This window comes from Rhamphochromis sp. 'chilingali' (assembly GCF_963969265.1).
Source record: "Rhamphochromis sp. 'chilingali' genome assembly, chromosome: 3".
NCBI lineage: Eukaryota > Metazoa > Chordata > Actinopteri > Cichliformes > Cichlidae > Rhamphochromis > Rhamphochromis sp. 'chilingali'.
Genome location: NC_137931.1, coordinates 45,992,804 through 46,015,079, shown reverse-complemented (window position 1 = coordinate 46,015,079; position 22,276 = coordinate 45,992,804). Strand labels below are relative to the sequence as shown.

General features: G+C 49.7%; 1 protein-coding gene across 3 annotated transcripts in view; it reads right to left on the bottom strand.

Moving 5' to 3' along the window:
* The window catches only part of insrb (insulin receptor b), a 72,920-nt gene that overhangs the window by 5,933 nt on the left and 44,711 nt on the right, over positions 1–22,276 (bottom strand). For all 3 annotated transcript variants that reach the window (XM_080878385.1, XM_080878387.1, XM_080878386.1), the window contains 20 exons: positions 16,007–16,215; positions 15,782–15,915; positions 10,450–10,589; positions 10,134–10,278; positions 8,083–8,297; positions 7,865–7,991; positions 7,493–7,743; positions 6,245–6,412; positions 5,973–6,171; positions 4,818–4,950; positions 4,575–4,728; positions 4,310–4,458; positions 2,733–2,889; positions 2,543–2,639; positions 2,395–2,462; positions 2,073–2,302; positions 1,574–1,684; positions 487–649; positions 271–400; positions 49–183 (listed from right to left, as the gene is read on the bottom strand). In XM_080878385.1, coding sequence (XP_080734511.1) covers positions 49–183; positions 271–400; positions 487–649; positions 1,574–1,684; positions 2,073–2,302; positions 2,395–2,462; positions 2,543–2,639; positions 2,733–2,889; positions 4,310–4,458; positions 4,575–4,728; positions 4,818–4,950; positions 5,973–6,171; positions 6,245–6,412; positions 7,493–7,743; positions 7,865–7,991; positions 8,083–8,297; positions 10,134–10,278; positions 10,450–10,589; positions 15,782–15,915; positions 16,007–16,215 — 3,115 coding nt within the window. The remainder of the gene's footprint in view (positions 1–48; positions 184–270; positions 401–486; positions 650–1,573; positions 1,685–2,072; positions 2,303–2,394; positions 2,463–2,542; positions 2,640–2,732; positions 2,890–4,309; positions 4,459–4,574; positions 4,729–4,817; positions 4,951–5,972; positions 6,172–6,244; positions 6,413–7,492; positions 7,744–7,864; positions 7,992–8,082; positions 8,298–10,133; positions 10,279–10,449; positions 10,590–15,781; positions 15,916–16,006; positions 16,216–22,276) is intronic.

Genomic DNA, 22,276 nt, shown 5'->3' with positions numbered 1-22,276 from the left:
GTCTTGTGTAACGTGGATGGCAGTTTTCCCAGCTCCGCATCTACTCACATCCTCTCAGGGCAGTTCTCCGGTCGATCCAGGAATCCTCCTTCCATGACGAACTTCAGCACCTGCTCGTTGGACAAACCCTGGTAAGGCTGCTCGGCCAGCGTGCTGATCTCCCACAGCACAACACCGAACGACCTGCAGATGTACAAACGCACAAACAAACGAGATCAGGCCGAATGACGTGCGGCTGTACGGTAGGCCACTGTGTGAGCTGTGACTCACCAGCAGTCAGAGTGGGCGGTGAAGACTCCGTCCTTCAGGGACTCGGGTGCCATCCACCGGACAGGAAGCAGGCCCTTCCCTCCTTTACGGTAGTAGTCCGTCTCATAGATGTCTCGTGTCATACCAAAGTCTGAGAGGAAGAGCGACGGAGACAAAGGTTAAGACAACACCTCCAACTACGCGGCGGTATCGACAACACCAAACACGTTCTGGTACCTCCGATCTTGACGGTGAAGTCCTCCGCCACCATGCAGTTCCTGGCTGCGAGGTCTCTGTGGACAAACTTTTTAGCGTTGAGGTAGGCCATGCCGTCGGCGATTTCTGCAGCCATCTGGAGCATGTCTTTCAGAGTCGGCGGTGGGGAACCAGACGGGTTGTTCTACAAACCACAAACAGGTTAGACCCACTCACAGCTTCCCGCAGGTAACGCTGTGCTGGACATCTGCTGAAATACTCGGGCGTAGTTTTCAGTCACGTGACCGACTCGCTACGCTGGCGAGCTAAATGTTACTGCACGACTACTTGGATCATCTACCCGTGGAGGGGAAATGAAGACAGCGATCCATATTCTGCCCCAATACCACAGCTACTGTCTGGCATTTTAGTTAAACTCAAAGATGTTCGTAGGATTGGTGGAGTGCAAAGGTGGGGTGGCTGGAGCTCAGGAGGTAGCCTAAACCATACCCATCCCTACTGCCAACTGGAAGGTTGGTGGCTCGATTCCCAGTCTGCATGCCCAATATCTCTGGGATACTCTCCGATCCATCGGCGTGTGAATGTTAGCTAGAACACACTTTAGCTTAGAAAAAAGATCCTGTATGAATGGGCGACTGAGGCATGTTGTATAAAAGAGTAGAAAAGCACTACATAAGAACCAGTCCGTGTACTGTTCAGGTTACTTGGAGCAGGAGCAGGTGAGTCTATCGTTTACTGATCACCATCTTCATTACTGAGCCTTAGCAGAGGAATCTTAGCTAAAATCATAACACGTGCAACTTCTTTTCACCTGAAATTTTATGAACAACCATTAGGCGAACCAAATGGCTGTAGGCTTTACTGCACGTCCCAAATCATCAACACTGCTGGTGCATGGGCCCATCGGTCTGAGTGACTCGCTATACACAGGTGGAAAAACCCAGAGTTTGTAGAGCCCTAGTTTGCTTAATTTTCAGCAAACAGGCTTCAGGGAGTGCATCCATATGTAAATAATACAGGTATTAAACCACATGAGTGATGTTTGGGGGCGGGGCTTACATACCAGAGTGTGTAAATAGGTGGGAGCACACTAATCAGGACTACATACCTCAGAGTCTGGCCTGAGACTCCGCAGGTAGCTTTTCAGGTCCCCGTGGGTCATCAGCTCCATCACTACCAGGGTGGGCTGACCTTTGGACACCACGCCGAGCAGACGCACCTGCAAACAATTCATCGTGTTAAAACGGCGCGCTCAACTCTAGCAGTAGACTTTGTAGCCAAAATTTCAATTTAATGACTAGAAATGATAAAGCTACACCTCAATCTGATTTTTACAGCTGACGTTTTAACCTTTGGCAGTTAAACTAGTGATCAGCCGGCTCTGTAGGTCCACAGTAACAGTTACAACATTTGTTTGTAGAGTCAAACTGTGCGTGAACACGGCAGCGCCGGCAAAACAAGACACGACTGTGAGTCAGACGTGTGCCGCCGCTTTCAGCGAGACGACGGGAAAGCTGTAATTTAGTGTAATTGACGAGCAGCTATTCCGGTGTCCTCTCGGCGTGCCGTGACGCTGTCTGAGGGTTTAACGGTTTAAAGAGTCATACCACGTGGTGACAGCTGAAAGCCTTCATGACGGAGGCTTCGTTGAGGAACTCGATCCTCTCTCGCAGGCTGGCCGATTCGTTGACCGTCTTGACGGCCACGCGCGTCTCCGGATCGCCTTTGACGATGTCTTTGGCGACTCCTTCGTACACCATGCCGAAGGAGCCCTGACCGAGCTCTCTGAGCAGTGCGATCTTCTCCCGGGGCACCTCCCACTCATCAGGAACGTACACTACACAACACAGGTGCAAATGACCGTTTTGACAGAGCGAACTGAGGGAACAAATCATCGTATGACGGAAAAAACAACTATTTCATTCTTACTGTCACCAGCGCTGAAGTACTCGGGGTTTGGAGAGGTGATGAGATCTCCTAAGGGGCCTTCGGTTTGCCTGTAACACGACCACACAGAGTCACTAAGAGTCACTGGAGTTTATGGCTGTAATGGGCAGCCTGCTGGTTAAAGACTAACCTTTTTTTGAAGTACACAAACGCTCCACCTCCCGCGAGTAGCAGCAGGATGAAGCAGATGACGGGACCCATGACAATCCAAATCAAACCTTGATCAGCTGCAACAGATAACAGAGCGGTCACGAGACAGTAAATTTGGCACATCTTCCACTTTTCTGTTAAGTTCAGAAGTCCGACTCTTAGAGTCTTACGGTTGGGCATGAAGAAGTAAATCATCTCAGTAAAGGAGCCGTTTCCTGCCAGCGAGGTGGCGCGAACCCTCACGCTGTAGTTTCCAGGCTGAACAAGGGAAAGCTTGGTGCCACCGAGCTTCTGATAGGCCGGCCGTGACACACAGGTCGTGTGAACCTGGGCCCAAAAGGAAAAGAGAGAAAACCCATGTTATTCTAAAAGTTTGCTTAAATAAATAACGGAAGAGACTTTCAGGACAAACAGGTCCGGATATTTCCAGGTTACTTTTACACACATGTGGCACAGCAGGAAATACTACAGTTCAGATGTGTTTACATTACTTCAAATACTCAGGTGCCAGGGTAGAGCGTGCAGGACGCAGCACACGCATGATGCTCACTCGCTGCTCTATTCCCACCCAATCAAAAGTGACCAAAGTATTTTTGCTGAGCCAATTACTCTTAACCCCTGACTGGGTGGACAGCCCACACTCCACCCCGTCTTCTCATGCTGCTGTGAAGCAAACCTTCACCTCACAGAATGACCTGCTCGAGCTCGTGTCTCTTATTTTGAAGGGCCAACGCTTAAACGTTCTTGCTGCTGTTTGTTGGGCTCGTTGGTTTGCAGTATAAAGGGCCTCGAGGGGAGTGCTGCTGTGATTTGGTGCAAACCTGAATGTTGTGCTGAAGTGAGAAGAGCTGACATGTGCAAAAACACATAAGACTGTAATCTAAAAATTGGCCTGTAGCCCTTCGATAGAAGTGAAAAGCTGGGCTCGTTTGACTCTGTGTTAAGGACGCTTAAAGTTGGCTGATGCGCGACTGCACTGTCGCAGTTGAAGTCCGTTCCACTGAAAGCAGCAGGAAGTGATCGCTGCAGTGATAAATGCATCCAGCCTTCATAACTGTGTTGTAACATTCTCAGCGTTGTCATCGATGTGAGCCTCCAACGCGCCCCAAACATCATTTTAAATGAATCCACATCGGTCTGGGCCACGGGCGGTTTTTCAGCGCAGCGAGATGTCGCGTGAGACGAGTCCATCGCTGCCACTGCATACTAGTCTTCCATCCTGCCTCTGTCACTATGGTAACAGATCTGCTACTGGCTCCTGGGGTCAGGCGGTGCAGCAATGAATAGTAATGAGAGATGAATTCACACATTTAGAGCAAGTAAACAACAAGACTTGGACGCGCCGTCACAGACGAGACCTTATGCACGCAAACGTTCCCAGAATTTCATCCACAAACGAACGCGTCCGACAGCGTCGACACGCAGCACCAGGAGGCTGTAAACAAATATTTCCTTGTCCCCTTCTATAATGAACAGACACAAATTGGGGTGTTTACAGGAAGCCTTTCCTTCCCGGCCTGCCTCGCCTCCCTGGAGTCTACCCAGATCACTCCTTGTCTTCTCACCTGCGTCTACTTTTCCTTCTGTGCATGTCCTTCCAGCAGAGCGAATCGGGATCATTTCTGCTGGCTGTTTTCCCACATCACCTCTGTGCCCTTTGGTTTTGAAAAACAAAGGACCCCGAGTCCTCCCACTAACATTTTCCAGGCCCAGCGCTCTCTAAGGTTTGCCAGTGGTTCATACTGACCTCTGAGTCTCCGACCTTTTTGTAGAAGACCTCGTACAGGATGATGAGCCCATTAGGGTTGATGGGTGGATTCCACTTAATCAACACATAGGGAGGCTCGCCTTGCACAATCTCGTGGGTCACGGGCTCTGGGATGTCGTCTGCTTTCTCTGCAGGTGTCAGACAGAGAAAAGCACTTCACAGTGAGGCGCAGCCGATTTTATCTCCAGAATCTGATATTCGGTGCACCAGCAGCCTATTTGCACACGCGTGTGCCCGTTCTTACCCTCAGGCATAGTTCGGGCACTGATATAAGTAGCCATGCTGCAGCGTTTGGGATCTGTCGGATCGTTGCAGGCTATGATCTCTATCTTATAACTGGTAAAGTGTTGCAGGTTGGAGATGACCGTCGACTCCTTTGAGAACACCTTTTGTTCCACCTGAGCAGAAAGGAAAAGAGATTGAACTTCGACTGCAACTCGAAATAAAGTGAAGGGAAAAGATGTGGTAAACATAAAACGCTCGATACCTTGGATTCCTCTTGATCCTCGCCATCGGGGGCGATTGTGCCTGAATCCAACTGCAGATTGGGAACTGTAGTAAGGAAGAGAGGAGGCTGGGTGGCATTAGCAACTCCCACCGAGCGGCGCCGCCGGGATGGTCTGCAGAAGTAAAAGTTAGAATAGGATATGAGTGAGTGACAGAGCGCGGACCTGCAAAGTCGTCAAGTTTCATGTGCATCAAGTGTTTGCAGATGACAGATGGTGTTTTGTGGAAGCAAACCAGACCTCTGCTCGCACTAACCTTTCCTGTGTGTCTAACTTCATGACATTTATGCACAAACACCATCCTAGGAGACATACTGACTCTCACCACTAGGTGGTGCCAGGCCATCCAGATGAATCTGAGTGCGAGCCACCATCCCAGCTAACAGGCTGCGTATGAACTGTTGAAGAGACGAACCCGAGTGCTGCATTTAGGACCGAGTGAAAGCAGAAAAAAACGGGAGCTCGTGTCCGTTTGCGTGACAAAATAAGAAAAGCGTGAGCCGCTTCTGGTGTCCTGCACTGTATGGAGCTGACCTTGGCCAGCTCAGAAGCAGGAATTCAAAATGAGGCTGATGTGCGCACGGCTGTGTGTGTGCGTGTCTCCAAATGGCAGTCTGCATGACTGCGCTCCTGACCGGCATGAATGATAATGGGCACAGTAATCACCCCCCCAGGGAAGCAGAGGCAGAGACTGTGGGTGTTTGTGTGTCCGAGAACAAGGTAGGGGCACCAGGGCCCAGACACTGCACCTCCCGCTGCAAGCCCCCGACGGTGGGTGACCAGCACAAAAACAAGTGTCTATAAAAACCACACACAGTGGTGGAGGACACAGAATTGGCACAGAGACTCACACCAAGGCTGAGTGATCTGGTTTAACTCCGGTCACGAAGAGAAACAAACGAGACAAGAAGCTCCTTTTGGTGCTTCGCTCGGTGTGAAGCTGAACTCACACCAAAAGAATTTGTTACATTTCTGCAAAACTCGAGGGCATTAAGCGGCTCCAGGAACACGAATTAAACCTTTAATTTAGGTGCTGGGGTGCGTCTCTATTTAAGTTTTCATTTAGCATGTGGGTAAACGATGCAGCCAAGGCATCGTCGCATGTTCAGATGCTGGGAATGAACCTGCTCTCGTACCTGCTCTCAAAGACTTCGTTGTGCAGGTAGTTCTCGAAGGTCTTGCGGTACTCTATCTCCTCCTGCTCCTTCTTTAGCTGGCTGTCCGTCTTGGGGCAGGCGCAGCACCTGCCGCCCGAGGTGGGCTCATCTGTTTGGTTCCACTTGTGCTCATCCTCGCTGTCCAGGTGGGTCGGGATGCGAGACGGCACTTTCATTCCTGGACGGGAAAACACAGCAGTCAGGGAAAGCCCCTCAAATGACTGAAGAGGGCGAACCATTTAAACTGTAACCTTGTAAGCAGTAGTCGAATTTGTACAGGTCGCTGTCCTCCGCCTGCTTTCGACAGACCACCCGGTAGTGGGTGATGTTGCCATTGGGACTGGTGGGCGGTTTCCACTTCAGGATGATCTGAGAGGAGGAGTTGGAGGAGGAGATGGGGTCCAGAGGAACAGAGGGTTCTGACGGGGACAGAGAACAAAATGTAAGTGCATCAAAAGGACTTTAGCTCCATCAGACTAGAGTCTAGAGGCACCATTCCATCCTTCTTCTTTTTACCTTGTTTGGAAAATAAAATAGGTCCAACGATTTATTAAATATGCAAACATCCATGGAAACACCAAACATAACAGTTTGCACAATTCTAACGAGCTTAAAAGTCGATATTTGTTTAAACACGTTTATTCCTCAGCACAGTGCAGTCCACCCTCCACTGAGACCAGATGGATCAGCTGAAGGGACAGATGCATCTTCCTGCGTCGCAGCCTTCCCAGATTATTGTCCTGTTTCTTGACTTTTAGATGCTGCTCATGTGCAGTAAACAGTTTGTCTTCCTTCTCCTTTGTTCTTCTATTTTCCTCACTTTTTTAAAGGATAAGCTGCATGCCGTGAAGCTTTTGGCTAATAGCTCTTTTGGAATCAGTTTGAGGTTCACACAGATTATTTTCTGCCTGTCAGGCGGCTTATGTTTGGCTTTTTTTACAGATTCAACTAAAGAAATGTGTTTTTGCTGCAGGTAACAGAGTGTCTACAGGCACAACTGAAAAGCGGCTCTTTGCTAAGCCGTCTGGTTCATCCCTCAAGTTTGGTTCCTTTTATGTTCCAATGATTCCTGGTTCATGGTCAGTGTTAAGAGGTTTAAACAAATAAAAATGATCAGGGACAAACACTGCACAAACAAAAAGGAAAACTTTCAGAGAGCCTGCTCAAGAGCACTTTAAAAAGTTACAATAAAGTCGAGCAACTTGGAAACAAAATATAAAGAAATGAGTGCTGACAGTAGTATGAGGGCAACACCCCCCCTCATCAAGGAAGGTTCATCCAAACGTGAGCAAGGTCCCAAAGTTGTTTCAGTTTAAGCCCAAATGGCTTCTTAATACATCCCATCATATAAAACAATTAACAACAGTTGGAGTGTTTACAAAAAGCCCCCCAACAGAAGTCCAGAGTAGTTTTACACAATCACTTAGAAAACGTCAGATGTTCTACAGTCATTGAAGTATCCATCAAACACAAACGTCGGTGTTCATGGCGTTACTCACTGGAAGCATCCGTCTGAACGTAGATGATCTCGGTCTTGGCTCCGTGGACTTGGTGCTCATCAGACGCAGACAGCTGCGTTTTGACCATGATGGCGTACTGGGTCCAGGGCTTCAACGGTCGGATCAGGTACCCCGGGTCGTCTGCCTTCTTTCCCTCCGTGGAACGAGGCGGCGGATCGACATCGGCAATCACCCAGCTGTTAGAGCCGCAGGCGTCCTGTCCATCAAACTCGGTGACGTTCTTATACGGCCTGTTGCACATGGAACGAAAACGTCCCAACATTGTTAGGCATCCGTGTGTCAGACAGACTGAAGAGTAAAGTGTTGGCTTTTGTGTGTCCTCGTCTGTACACGAAGCAATGATTTACTTACGCCTCTTTGTAGAGAACCATGAATCCCAGCAGGTCCCTAAAGTCTGCTGGCCAGAATGGCTCCCACCTCAGTATAATCATATTCGACTTGGTCTTTATCAAAGTGAAGTTCAGCAGCTTCGTCTCACCTAAAGGACCAAACACAATAATCACGTTCACGTTAGTTTTTGGTCAGAGCAATCCCAAAAACAAGGCAGTCCCGTATTCTGGTGCTCTTACAGGAAGCTTGCTCCCCGTTGTTGCGTAAAGCGATGTCGTTCTTTTGGTTTCGATCCCGGGTTCCAGTCACCGTCTCCATCTTTCGGATTTCAGACATGCAAAGCTTAGAGTTGTAGTGGAAGAATGTGCGACCACGCAGGATGGTTAGGTTGTGCTTGGACCAATCCCAAAGCTCACGGAGGTTCTGGTTGTCCAGCGCATAGAAGGCATAGGCCCTGAAAGAGATCGGACATCAGAAAAATCAATCACTCACAGCGAGGAGACGAGAGGAGGGGGGAGGGGACAAGAGGAGAGGAGACGAGAAGAGAGGAGAGGAGACAAGAGGAGACGAGAGGAGAGGAGAGGAGACGAGAAGAGAGGACACAAGAGGAGAGGAGACAAGAGGAGAGGAGAGGAGACGAGAGGAGAGGGGAGGAGACGAGAGGAGAGGGGAGGAGACGAGAAGAGACGAGACGAGACGAGACGAGAGGAGACGAGAGGACACAAGAGGAGAGGAGACAAGAGGAGAGGAGAGGAGACAAGAGGAGACGAGAGGAGAGGAGAGGAGACGAGAGGAGAGGAGACGAGAAGAGAGGAGACGAGAAGAGACGAGAAGAGACGAGACGAGAGGAGAGGAGACGAGAGGACACAAGAGGAGAGGAGACAAGAGGAGAGGAGACAAGAGGAGAGGAGAGGAGACGAGAGGAGAGGGGAGGAGACAAGAGGAGAGGGGAGGAGACAAGAGGAGAGGAGACGAGAAGAGAGGAGAGGAGACGAGAGGAAATGAGAGGAGACAAGAGGAGAGGAGACGAGAGGACACAAGAGGAGAGGAGACGAGGAGAGGAGACGAGAAGAGAGGAGACAAGAGGAGACGAGAGGAGAGGAGAGGAGACGAGAAGAGAGGAGACGAGAAGAGAGGAGACGAGAAGAGAGGAGACGAGACGAGAGGAGACGAGAAGAGACGAGAGGAGAGGAGACGAGAGGAGACAAGAGGAGAGGAGACAAGAGGAGAGGAGACAAGAGGAGAGGAGAGGAGACAAGAGGAGAGGAGAGGAGACGAGAGGAGAGGGGAGGAGACGAGAGGAGAGGGGAGGAGACGAGAGGAGAGGAGAGGGGAGGAGAGGAGAGGAGAGGAGACGAGAAGAGAGGAGAGGAGACGAGAGGAGAGGAGACGAGAAGAGAGGAGACGAGAAGAGAGGAGACGAGAAGAGAGGAGACGAGAGGAGAGGGGAGGAGACGAGAGGAGAGGGGAGGAGAGGAGAGGGGAGGAGACAAGAGGAGAGGAGACGAGAAGAGAGGAGAGGAGACGAGAGGAAATGAGAGGAGACAAGAGGAGAGGAGACGAGAGGACACAAGAGGAGAGGAGACAAGAGGACACAAGAGGAGAGGAGACAAGAGGAGAGGAGACGAGAGGAGAGGGGAGGAGACAAGAGGAGAGGAGACGAGAAGAGAGGAGAGGAGACAAGAGGAGACGAGAGGAGAGGAGAGGAGACGAGAAGAGAGGAGACGAGAAGAGACGAGACGAGACGAGAGGAGACGAGAGGAGACGAGAAGAGAGGAGACGAGAAGAGACGAGAGGAGAGGAGACGAGAGGACACAAGAGGAGAGGAGACAAGAGGAGAGGAGAGGGGAGGAGACGAGAGGGGAGGAGACAAGAGGAGAGGAGACGAGAAGAGAGGAGAGGAGACGAGAGGAGAGGAGAGGAGACGAGAGGAGAGGAGAGGAGACGAGAGGAGAGGGGAGGAGACAAGAGGAGAGGAGACGAGAAGAGAGGAGAGGAGACGAGAAGAGAGGAGAGGAGACGAGAAGAGAGGAGAGGAGACAAGAGGAGACGAGAGGAGACGAGAGGAGACGAGAAGAGACGAGAAGAGACGAGACGAGAGGAGAGGAGACAAGAGGAGAGGAGACAAGAGGAGAGGAGAGGAGACGAGAGGAGAGGAGACGAGAGGAGAGGAGACGAGAGGAGAGGGGAGGAGACAAGAGGAGAGGAGACGAGAGGAGAGGGGAGGAGACAAGAGGAGAGGAGACGAGAAGAGAGGGGAGGAGACGAGAAGAGAGGGGAGGAGACTTACTCTGCCTCGAGCTGCTCCCCCCTGATGACACGCAGTTTGCGGAGGAATGAGAGGGAGACCAGGGCGTAAGCTCTGCGGATGGTCAGGTAGCCTGTGATCTCTTCAATCTGACCCAAACTCGCCTCCAATTCGGCTGCTATGTTATCTATAAAGACGACAGTTCATCACATAAACAGCTACCAGCTGATGAGAGCAGACAGAGGTCAGGTACATACAGATAAAGGCTCAAAAAGTTTTAACAAAGGGGGGAAAGTCAAGAAACCCAAGTAATGGACAAGAAGGCGACACGGAGAGAGAAACAGGAAGTGGTACTCACTGCCTCCTCGAATCTTGATGATCATGTTGCCTTTAAGAATGGTGCACCCCCTCAAAGCCTGGGCCGACGTTACCGAGTCGATGGTCTTGTTTCCCACACACTCTTTAGGACACAAGCCCGCACACCGTGAGCAAGTCAGCCTACACAGAGAAACACACAACATCAAAATCCTAATGAACGAGCTTTGTGTGCGAGCCACGACTAGCTGAAAGTCAGGACTTCTGGAGACAACGTGGACGCTGCAGAGAAACGCCTTCGGTTAAAGCAAACAAAACTGTTTTCTGAGCGAAACACACAGAAAATGCCTCAAATGTTTCTGCGTGCAGTTATCAGAATTGGAATGAGGCAGGAATGCTCGGTGACATAGCGGAGCGCCGTGGGTCGGAGCCGGGGATGACATCGCAGTTTTAAACAACAAGGACGAATCTGTTCAGCGGAGTTTTTCTGAGGTCTATTCAGACTTTCTACATGGGCAGACATCCATCTGCTCTGTTATAGCTGCTGGTTCTTCTCCCTTTGTCCAAAGGAAATTAGAAAACAAACACGAGCCAACATTCAAGTGTCTAAAACTGCAGTTCCTCTCATGTCCACTTGAGGCTGGCTCCAAGAATGAGTCAATCCCCACAGACGTCCACGTTAAAGGCTAAAACGGAAATGTGGATTGATGACGAAATGGTTAAAATCTGTCAATATCAGTATTGACCTCCAACCGGTATATCGGTGTATTGGTGGGGCATACTTTATATAATCATATATATCTGTTTTTAATGGAAGTGACGGTGGTGAATCAAACAAGAAACCATCAAACATGCGCTCAATAAGCTGCTGCACTTATGTGAATCTCTATAATTCTCTCAAATGATTTAATAACCTCTAAAATAAAATGGTTTATTTAACAGGATTAATGTTCTGCCGCTAGTTTTAGTGCAAAAAATATCACAGAGAAAAGAAACAAGACTCGCGCGCCAGCTGCAGCTCTCAGAGCGATGTCCTCCCACTGCAAACGTGCTTTTGCACGTAATCATATGCACACGCACGCACGCGGCGATGAGGCCTTGATAGCGCCCTTCAAGAAAATCATTCACAAAAGGCCTGGCATGTGCAGCGAGTAGTCTGGTACATGCTGCTCCATTCACAAATGAGCACTGTTTATTTTTTTGATGCACTCTCAAATGAGCAGAATCCAGCTTTCATTTCCACCCTCGATGTCCCCACCCACCTGCTTTAGCCATACACGCTGCACACTGGCTGAAGGGCAAGGAAGCCTCCATGTATACTTCCCCATTTCCTATTTTGAGGGAATCGAGGATGTTCAGTTATAATGTTTTTCACGTTTGCTTAAAAAAGGTAGAGTGCATGTCAGCCGGGGCAGGGGATTGCTCTGGATCATTAGAAAAGATACCGATCACCAAACTCAGGCCCCGGGGACGTCTTTAAAGGAGCCCCTGTGCCCAGGAAGCAGCCAACAAAGGAAGCTGTTGTACTGCTATTCATAAGCTCACCCTGCTTTAATTCTGTGCAGCTCCTATTATATTCCCTCTGTGCAGGAAACACAAACGCACATACACGCAGTTATCCAAAATAAGCCCCCCACCCCTCCCAGACAGCCAGGCTGCGATGAAGACCCCATTTACCACAGTCACAGTGGCACGAAACACCCCACAGGTACTGCTTTTGCCATCTACGCTGACAGCTCCACGCTCGGCTCCTCGTGGTTTCCACCTTATCAAGCTCCTCATTTCTCGCACTCAGTGGACGAATCATTCTCTGTGACTTGTGAGTGAGTGGAAATACACTGTAATGAATTCTGCAGAACAACAGTGACTTTTAAGAAAAGCTCCAAGCATATTTTGTGTCTCTTTCTCCCACATGGAAAATTGTATATTCAGCTCCTCAGAAGTAACGCTCTAGTTGCAGCGTAGACAGAATGTTTTGGGTCGTTGTAGTGAAAAACACAGACACACAGGCAGACAGGCGGCGTCCGACCGGAGCTCTTAAAGGGACAGCGTTGATCCGTCCGGCTGAACTCTGTGACTCGGACTCCCCGAACCGTCGAGAACAGAGGCTTTGGTTTGGAGCGAGCGTACGTGCACACACAGCGGTACTGCTGTCACATCCAGGAAAGAGGAAACTCTTTTTAGACTGGCAGAGGAGGATGAAGATGCAGTTATGAAGCGTTTCTTCACATTATCTTAATATAACATAATACACAGTATAATAACATGCACTGAACCATCCACATATCTCACTTACCTGCACTGCTGTATAATTCTGTGTAAATAATCATTCTGTACAATACGATAATTTTTAATTCTACTTAATTCTGCACTTCTGGATGGATGCAAACTGCATTTCGTTGCCTTGTACCTGTGACGTGTGCAATGACAATAAAGTTGAATTCTATTCTATTCTAATATCTACCTGGAAAAATGAAGTACAGGGCAGCTTCCATCATATCTAACACCTCTCATGTCGTTGTTGTTTTAGATGCGTGCTAACAGCGCTGCACATGCACACATGCACATATGCACAATGCTGGAGGCACCAAAGGGAGGCAGGGTCTCCTACTCAGCAGTCTGTTAAGAGTCCCAGCAAAAACATGATGCAAACCGATGGGTGGGCCATGCTCACGTTGGACGGCGTGGGTGTGAAAGCAGTGGCGGACGGGGCGTGCTCGTGTCTGTCTGGGTGGAGCTGCTGCCAGATGATGACACATGTTCTCGTTATAACCAAAACAGGCTGTAATGTCGCAAAAATCAACAGATTCCCAATGACGACGTGGACATCGAGCCTCGTTTCAGGCCGTGGACGTCACCTGGCGACCAACCAATATTTCCATTTTGTGTAGTTCATTGGCACATAACAACCAAGGCATTCTTGACATGCCTGAAAGTATTGCCCAGGATTACGCATCGATGTGCAAGGACGCACAAAAAACAACAACATGCGCGCATAAAGGCTGCCGTTCGGCCTCGGGGTGTGTGACTGAGATTTACAGCGATGCTCTTTTGCGTCTAAGCACGCGATATTCCCCGCAGGCTGGCGAGATGCATTTCTCTCTAAAGCGCGTGACGATTAAATGCTGTTACCTTTTCTGCTGTTTGTACTAAAAGCTTTAAAACGCCTTCGTTGGTATTGTTTATCTAATAAACACACAATATGACTCCGTCTTCTCTGTAACATCATGTCTGCACCTGGAAAAAGTAACCCGTCTGTACACTTTGCTGGTAATGAGCCAGAACCTTCTGCACGTATAAACACTAACGTGTGTTTGCGCACGTGCAAATATATAAACAATAAACGCACGCGCACAAACGCAGGTACGCCAGAAAAACACAAACACCATCAATCATTCAGCCACCTGTGGCTGCAGCGCACAACCTGCTGCTGTTAGAGCCAACGCTGCTTTTCCTGTCACACTCGCCACTTTTAGTCTTTCTCAACAGTCCTAACCATCTGTCTGCAAACTTCACTCCACTTCTTCTTCACGCTAGGTGACGACCCTTTTTGCAATCAAGAAGTAAATAAGGACGATGGACTGTTTGTGCCAAGCTGTGTTCAAAGAAAAGAAATAATTAAGTCTGAAACGCGTCTCTATCGATAGCGTCGGCCACAGACAGACTGCGGGAGGATTTCTCCGAGCTGCTGCTGAGACAAACGTGTTGCCCTCGCTGCCTCGGCTGTATGTGTGTGCACTGGAAGCATGTAAACACACGCTTTCTTCGAAACAAACGCACGTCCTCCGTGTTTAGCAACAGCTACGAGACAGGATGTTCTTCTCTCCTTCACCCCCTTTACTACAAGTAGAAAGCTGAATATGCTGTGAGGTAAACAGGTTGGACGTCTGTTTATTAAAAGCTCTTGTCACATTTAAGACATCAATAAGACGAGGTTACACGTGCACTGTGGAAAACTGTAACCGGTGTTTCGACTTTGACTCTTCGCCTGTCTGACTTCAGTATATCTGGTTAACAGAGACGACTGAGCTGAGGCTCCAGATTTCTAACGTCGGTCACAGCGATGGCCGCCGCTCCCCGAGCCTGGATCTACCCGAGATTTCTTCTTCCTGTTCATAGGGTTGGGGTTTTTTTAAACGCTCCCCAATATCGTCGAGAGTTTGCTTTTAGCGCCGTGATTACCAAAGTGTGGGCTGCGGCCCCATGGTGAGCCACGGAGGTACTGCAGGTGGGACGCAGTCAAAACTGAAATTCACGTTAAAGACATACAATTATGTACAGCTACATGTATTTCTATACATTTATTAAAAGTGGTCATAGGAGGTGGTTAGTTTGTGATATTCCTCATTACTCTGACTTTAATTTTCTGCTCCTGTATTGAACTTGGTCTCCTGGCTGTATATGACCGTGGCACTGCTGTGTGGTTACTTTTCATTTTTTAGGGTCTTTATCTTCCAAAATAAAGAGTCTTAAGGGAGAGTTGTTGTGAATTAACATTTTTATATATGTATATATAAATAAATAAATAAAACTGACTCTTAAACCCTTTCTGAAATGCACACAGAGTGTTTTGCTAAATTTCACATGAAAACTGCAGGAGACGCGCTCACCAGCACAGACTGTTTAAACATCACTGGGAGCACAGGACCCTCATATGTGGTTTCCAGACGAATCAAAACTCTCAAGTGTTTTTTGCACGCAAAATAAAACCTCATTTAAGCAAATTAAAAACACATAATCTCCGTACTAAAAGTTTTATAAACTTCTCTGGACAGCGTTGTGCCTTCGCCGATGCAGCTGAGTAATCACCGAGAACAAAATGTGACGGAGGCCGTGAAAACAAACCGGGGACGTATTTGCAGCGGCTGAGATCAGAGGACTAATTTGCATATGAAATCATGTAGCTAATGCCTAAATGGAAACTGTGTCTTCAGCGCTGCGTGGTAACTTCTCCTGCAAATATTGCCTTTTCTTTATTTGATGTGCTGCTGAGTTTGTGACTCATCCTGCTCAGGTTTCCAGTGAAACAGTAACGCACGGTTACTAAGGACTGCACAAAGCGGGGCCAACAATCACATACAGGTTGCCCCATGCCTGCGTGTGCTTTGCTGTATTTATGCTCTTTGTCCCATTTCAGATTTGTTGAACACCTGAGCAGAAGACATTAAGAGGCAACAGGAGGAGAAGCTGGAGCAGACGGGGACTTACCTGCATCGCTACATAACTTATCGAGTGTAACAAACAAATGTAAAGTTCCCTTCTGTGCAAATGTGTTCGGTGACCACAGAGTGGTGGTGGGATGACATTTACAACCATGTGACGACAGCTACCATCAGCGAGGTTTGTGCGTGCGTTTGTGTGTCAGCCAGACGTACGTAGTGGAATTTATACTGGAATATCCGGAAGGGCACTCTGGGATACAGGCTCCGCTGTGGATGACGTATTCATGGCAGCCCGAGTCCCGGTCCTGGTTTTGTTTCCGAGTCTGCTTACACTGGTTGTGGAGGTCCTGAGTATATGAACAAGTACAACAAGTGGGGGGGAAATGTAATTACACGAGTTTATTAATGAACTGGTGATTAACTGCAATTATTACCAACCTGACAGAAAGCAAAGCTGACACAGCGCCACCCTCTGAAGATATAGTATCCAGGAGGACATTTCTCTACGCAGGCGTTCCCGTGCTGGAGGTTCCTGCAGGCCACGCAGCTGCTGGCGTTACCCGGCTCAGAGCAGCTGCCCAGGCACTGGTCGTGGCAGCACTGGCCCTGGGGGGTGCAGGCACTGTGCTTACAGTTGTCCACGCACACTAAAGGAGACGAGCAGAAAGGAGGAAGAGGCGGTTAAATGTGAGCTCATACATATTCTCCTCATACGCGTTTTATCCCGCTTCCCCCGCCGGCGTCACCGTTCGGACAGCTTCTGTGACGAGCTCAAACACAAGGCTGCGCTGACAGCTGCTCACTGCTGCTCCTTTTAGCATCTCACAGCTCACCAAACATCACAGCGAAATGGCCACCAAGCTGTGGTTCGCACTGATCTGAGAGCAGCGAGTGAACCGCGTGCATTTTGGGTGTTTATATCCACACGTGAACTATAAACAGGTGTGTATGTAGTTGGCCTTTTGTTATTGCTGCGGTCGCTCAAAGAGAAAACGGGAGCGTGCGCAGCCATGAGGAAGAACACAAGATGGAAAACGTCTGACCTCCACACAAAGGTCAAAAAACCCAAAACACGAGGACTTCCTTGTTCGCTCGCTGGTATTTGCACCACTGACTTTGTCATCTCATACCTGAGAGAAGCTACAAAGGCTCGTCTGCTCTTCAGGCACGCACATCCCAGTGTTCACTGCAAGTGGATACTGGGATACTGGGAGGGGTTGAAGGAGCAGAGGGGGTGTGTGTTTGTATGTGACGTGGACTGAACTGACTAACATGTTATTAGTAAGTATGCGCTTTACGTACTTCATGGACACATGACTGCACAAATCAAACCAGCTCAGGCTGGAAAACTGTACGACTTCACCTGAGCAGTTTACGCCCGAGGGTCAGCAGCAGCCCACGTTGCCAAGGAAACCGGCTTAATTGCTGAAAGGCTGAACACTATGTGACACGGGCTCACGCCAGAGTTTTTGGACCTATTGGGAAAGAGCCTAAGAGTCAGCTGTGATCAGATTAGCAGTCCGGTCTGACCCGCTGACTGTAGTAGTCTCTGACCACAGACTCATTAGATCTCACGTTACACCGACCACCAACCTTTTTATCATCGGCGCCCACAGCGCCAATAAACTGCCCTCAGCTGTGCAGTGGAGAAGTGATAACTGAAGGCTGGAAGTTGGTCTTCATAGTAAAATATTGGCAATAAAAGAAGATTGAACTGATCAGTGTTTTAAGCCTGAAAGTTCAGCAGGTGTTAGAGAAGGTGGTAAAAATGTTACAAACACTGTTTCAGAGAGTTCCCCTTAATTCAGAGCCTGTTCAGTAAAACACGTCTCGACCGGACGAGCCCTTCGGTCATCTCACCGTGTCCCCGGCGGGTTCAGCTCATTTTCATGTTCCTCTGTCCTGCTTTAGTCTGGAGGATGAGGGCTCCGTGTCCGTTAACCCACGTGACGTGTGCTTGTATAGCGTGTGCGATGTCTGAATTGATCGCGTGAGCCGAGCTGCGATCGCTCTTCTAGCAGCGAAGAACTGAAGGGGAAACATTATTCAGGTGTCACGCTGATGAACAGCCTAAAAAGGTGCCAGGGGGGCAATGTTTGCAGCTTTTGTGGGATGCAGCCTCTGTTGAGGACAACTCTTGCTGCCAAGGTTACATCCAGGGCCCCCACCTTCCCACCCCAGCATGCCTCCTTTTGCACGAGAGGGCGGCCCATTGTGCTGCCTGAGTAAAAGCGGAGGGGACAGACAGGGTTGTGGCTAGGGGTGAGGATGGGGTGGGGTAACGAGGTTAAAGAAAGGAACAATAATGAAGGGAGCAGCCGGGGGAAAAACCCCGGAGAGGGAGAATGACTAATGCAGGGAAAAACACCATCTCCGTCCTCTGGGGTAGTTCATGCGGAGGTCGCTCCTCTACATCTTCTTTACTAAGTGCCGCTGCGCACAACCGAGAAGAATGCACAGCTCCTCCCCCGCCCTCACCCTCCACTCCGCCGCATAATGGTGAAGGGGAGGGCTGATCCAGATCCATGCCGGGGAATCGCTCCAGCCCTCTGGATCCACCCTAAGCTTTAGCCAATGTGCTAGCTGGCTGGGGGAGGCACCCACTGAATGGTCTCTTCCATGTTGGAGGGGAGAGACTCCCAGGGTTAACCCTGGCCGTGCTGGGACAGGTGGGAAGGAGCAGATGCAGCTAAGAAGCCAACACGCCAGGGAAGACCGGCTGCCGAGGGGGGGGGCGAAGCTAAAGGCTCGATCCGTTTACCCAAAGCCAGAAACAGAGGCTCATTTTTTTCAATCAAATCCACGAGACGACAAAATGTCTGTTATTCTTCACAGAAGCAGCGTGCAGTTTGCACATGTGCAGCACAAACACCACCACTGCAGCAGGACCGTGTCTGCTCACACTAACGCGGGTTAGCTACTATGCCAAACACGCTCGCTCACTCATCCCCTCCTACTCCACTGTCCTCTCCATCCCAGTCTCACCCTGCCCTGCACCACTATCTACCGCTCTGCCTGCCTGCCTTTCTAGGCCACTCTGCCCCTCCCACTTTCATTCATACAGCGCCTTGTTTTGTTTTCATGCTGGCTGGCTGGGTGGGGAAGGGGAGGGGGAGGCACGGACGAAGGGATGATTTCGCTGGCACAACAAGACGAGGAGGCAGCATCCTGGAGAGGTTCTCTCTCATTAAGCCAAACACAAACACACGTAAAACCTCACTGTGTCATTGAATCATTTGCCCGCCTCCTCCTTACGCATGCACACAGTTCCAGTAAAGGTGTTTAAACGCGAGGCGTGATCAAAGGTGTGCTACGTTTACCTTTCATTTGGCCACGGCCGTAAAAGCCCCGGCTGCTCGATCCTCGGGGGAGAACGCGGGAGAAAGCCGGGCAGCCAATAGCGTGCAGCCACACACGCAACACTTCCTGCTCATAACACTTAAAACCTCCCCTTTAATTGGCCGCGGTGTCTACAGGCAAAGAGCTGGGAACAATAACAAACAGGTTTTTACCCCAGAGCTGCTCACTCAGGACACGCACGCTCTTACTCATCCACACACAGTTTACTATATTTGGCCACGGTGGGAGTCCTGAGCTCCAAAAGCACTGCTATAAATGCTTCGAGTGATCTGATGTAAGATATTTGTCCTGAGGGACTGGAGGGAGGGGAACGGGTGTAAACAAAAACACGCTGATTGCTGGGAGGGACCAGAGTGACACCGGCGTCGTCAAGAAGCACGAAAGCCACGCCGCCGTTCACGGAAATGCAACACAGGCTACGGAAAGAGCAGAGGGGGGGAAGACAGGAGGTGGAGAGGAAGACAGAAAACAGCTGACGTGAGGAAGCAGAAGGTGGAGGAGAGGAGAGTCGGGCTCTGACGAACACCAACGTCCGATCTTCTCTAACCCTTTATGCTTCGAGCCGATATTCCCCCACAGGTCACACACACACCAATCACGCCGTCTCTCCTGTCAACAATCAGTCTAGTGGCTGAAGTCCGAATGAGCGACTGCAGAATCGAGGCTGAACACCAGTGTTTGAACAAGCCCGTCTGTTCTCTACTCATTTTACCTCAAACGAAGAAGAAGAAAGTCTTAAATCCTTGTGAAGCACCACAGCAGGTTTGTTACAAAAACAACCATCCGTGGCATAAAACAACAAAACTTTATTCGTTTTTAATCTGCCAGAAAAACGTACGCCGTCCAGCACTTTTTATTTGGTGAGCTGTTGCCAAAGAAACGAGACTAACTTCACAGTGCAGCGAACCAGAGGAAGAGCTGCAAACAACGTTATTCAAACGAGCTCTCAGGAACTGATCGCCGTTTCATGAGAAGCGCTCCGTGTATCACTTCTAATAAGTAAATACTGAGACAGCAGAGAGGAAAAACAAACTGCAGGCAGCGTATCGCCACCACAGCTCCTCCCTTTCCATCGGCGTTATTTTTATAATCCCGTGGATCCATCACCGAGTCAGTGACCGTGTGACGCTCACACACTGGAGCCCGGATCCAACATGTTTGGACATCTAAATGAAACCGGGTGGTTTACCGAGCCACGGGGTCTGACTTTAGCATCAGGTGTGGGGTTGGGTGGTGCAGCGGTGAGCAGGGTCACCTTACAGCGGGAAGATTTTGGCTGTGAACCTGCTGCTGACCTGGAGGCTTTTTGGGACGATGGACTGTTTGTGCCAAGCTGCGTTCAAAGAAACGCTCACGACCTTTATCTATAACAAGAAACCTGATACAAAAGTGACACGAAGAACAAAGGGCAACATGTGTGCTGGCAAAATGAAACGAGGCTGGGTCACCGAGGGTGGAAGTGGCTGGAAGAGCAGGGCCTGGTTCATCTCGGACACACACGAGTTCAGCCTTCGCTTTAGGTCAAACCTTAGAAAACAGAACACACACAGGCTGTAGTGTCATTACGGCCTGTGTGCTTTGTTTTTTATCAGGGTATATACCTCACAGCGCACTATTCTCTCCTATCGCACGCTCCTGCCACATATCTGACATGCCCGTCTCAACATGTCGACTCTTTCCACTTCCATAAACAGAAGCGTTCTGCCGGTCTCCCCAAACGAGTGTCAAGAAGCAAGGCCCGAATATCTGCACCTCCTTCTCTGATAGCCCGTCATCATGACCCTGCAGCACCCCAATGGCCGAACAAGCACACGCGTGCTTTATTGTACAGCCGTGCAGCTATAGCGCTCCTTCTACAGCTGCGATTCAGTGCTACAAAGTTTAATCGAAGCGTCCATCGATCGCAATGAAAGGAAACTGAGTCTGTGAGAACGGAGAAACCTTTTCCACACATGGCCAGACTTACTGTTTTTCCTTATCTCTTGTGATCTCCAGCTCGGCCTGCTGCAGCTGAAGCTCTCCTTAACGTGAGGCTAATTCATTTTCACGAACGCAGACACGAAGATAAACAGTTTGAAAAGGGGGGAATGTGGTTTAATGAGCGCGGTTTCGCTCCCCGCTTTGTCTGTCTGTTCATCGATTTCCTCGTCTGTGTCTTCCTGTGCGCCGGCCAGCCCTGCTGGCCCGTCCTGTTACCATGGAGACGAGTCCAGACATAGACCGTCTGCAGTAATTAGCTGCATGCTCCCAACAGGCATTTTCTTAGATTCCCCTCTGGCTGTGTTCGTGTCCTGTCTTTCACGGTAACGCCTCACCTTCCCGTCATCTCTCTGCCCCGTAAAGATTTACAACCACTTTGACCTTTTCCACTCGGCTTCTTCTTCTTTCTTTCCCCCCCTCTTGACCCTCCTCGGCACCTTCCTTTCCCTCGGTCCCACCCCACCGTAGTGCGTCTCGTCGCAGGTGATAAATCACCCCGCCGAGAAAACCCCAGTCACCGGATCTCACTGCAGATGCTCAGGGTGGAACTGAACTCACACTCACACACTCTCTGCAACTTTCTGATGCTCGTGTCGTTACCGACCTCCGAACCTACTGATCCCTGTTAACCCTTATCCTGCGACGAGCCACGTCTCCTTGCTCCCCCCTCCTCTGTGACGCAGCTTTAATTTGTCGCACTGCCACCAGCTCGAGCTTTTCTGACATTAGACGCAAACATGAAATACACCCGCAAATAAAAACAAGCCGGGAACACACACACACGCACACACAGAGTGGTAGACAAAACAGTCAGACATCACTGAGATCAACATAAACTCACACACACAGAAGTCTTGCAGGATTTGCTGACTGGGTAGTTTGGTGGGAAGGTGATGGAGAGACACGGCGGACAAAACATTCATCTAGACAGTGAGACACCTGCATCACAGACCTCAGGATTTTCCTTAACCCAGAGGACTACTCGCATCCACACACACACACACAGCCTTTAACAGTTTACAATGAATCGATCGTGAAAGCGACCGACGAGGAGGAAATAATCCCACAGGCCCAAACTCTGCCGTCAGACGGAGGAACCTGAACACCTGCAGCTCCTGTTTGTCTGAAGCTTACATGTAAAACACTCTGCAGACGGTGACTCGACACCTTTGCCCGGCGCTGCTCGGTGCCGTTTTATGGACCGTAGCTGTTCTTGGATAAATACCCGTCCACATCGGGTTAATTTAATCGGCGGTGCTGCGCCGTGGCCCGCTCATGACTAAGGTGTTTTTTAAAGCATTCTCCTTCTGCCTCAGCCGCCCATTATCTCCTCACATTAGACACAGAGAAAGTCAAAGACACAACTCA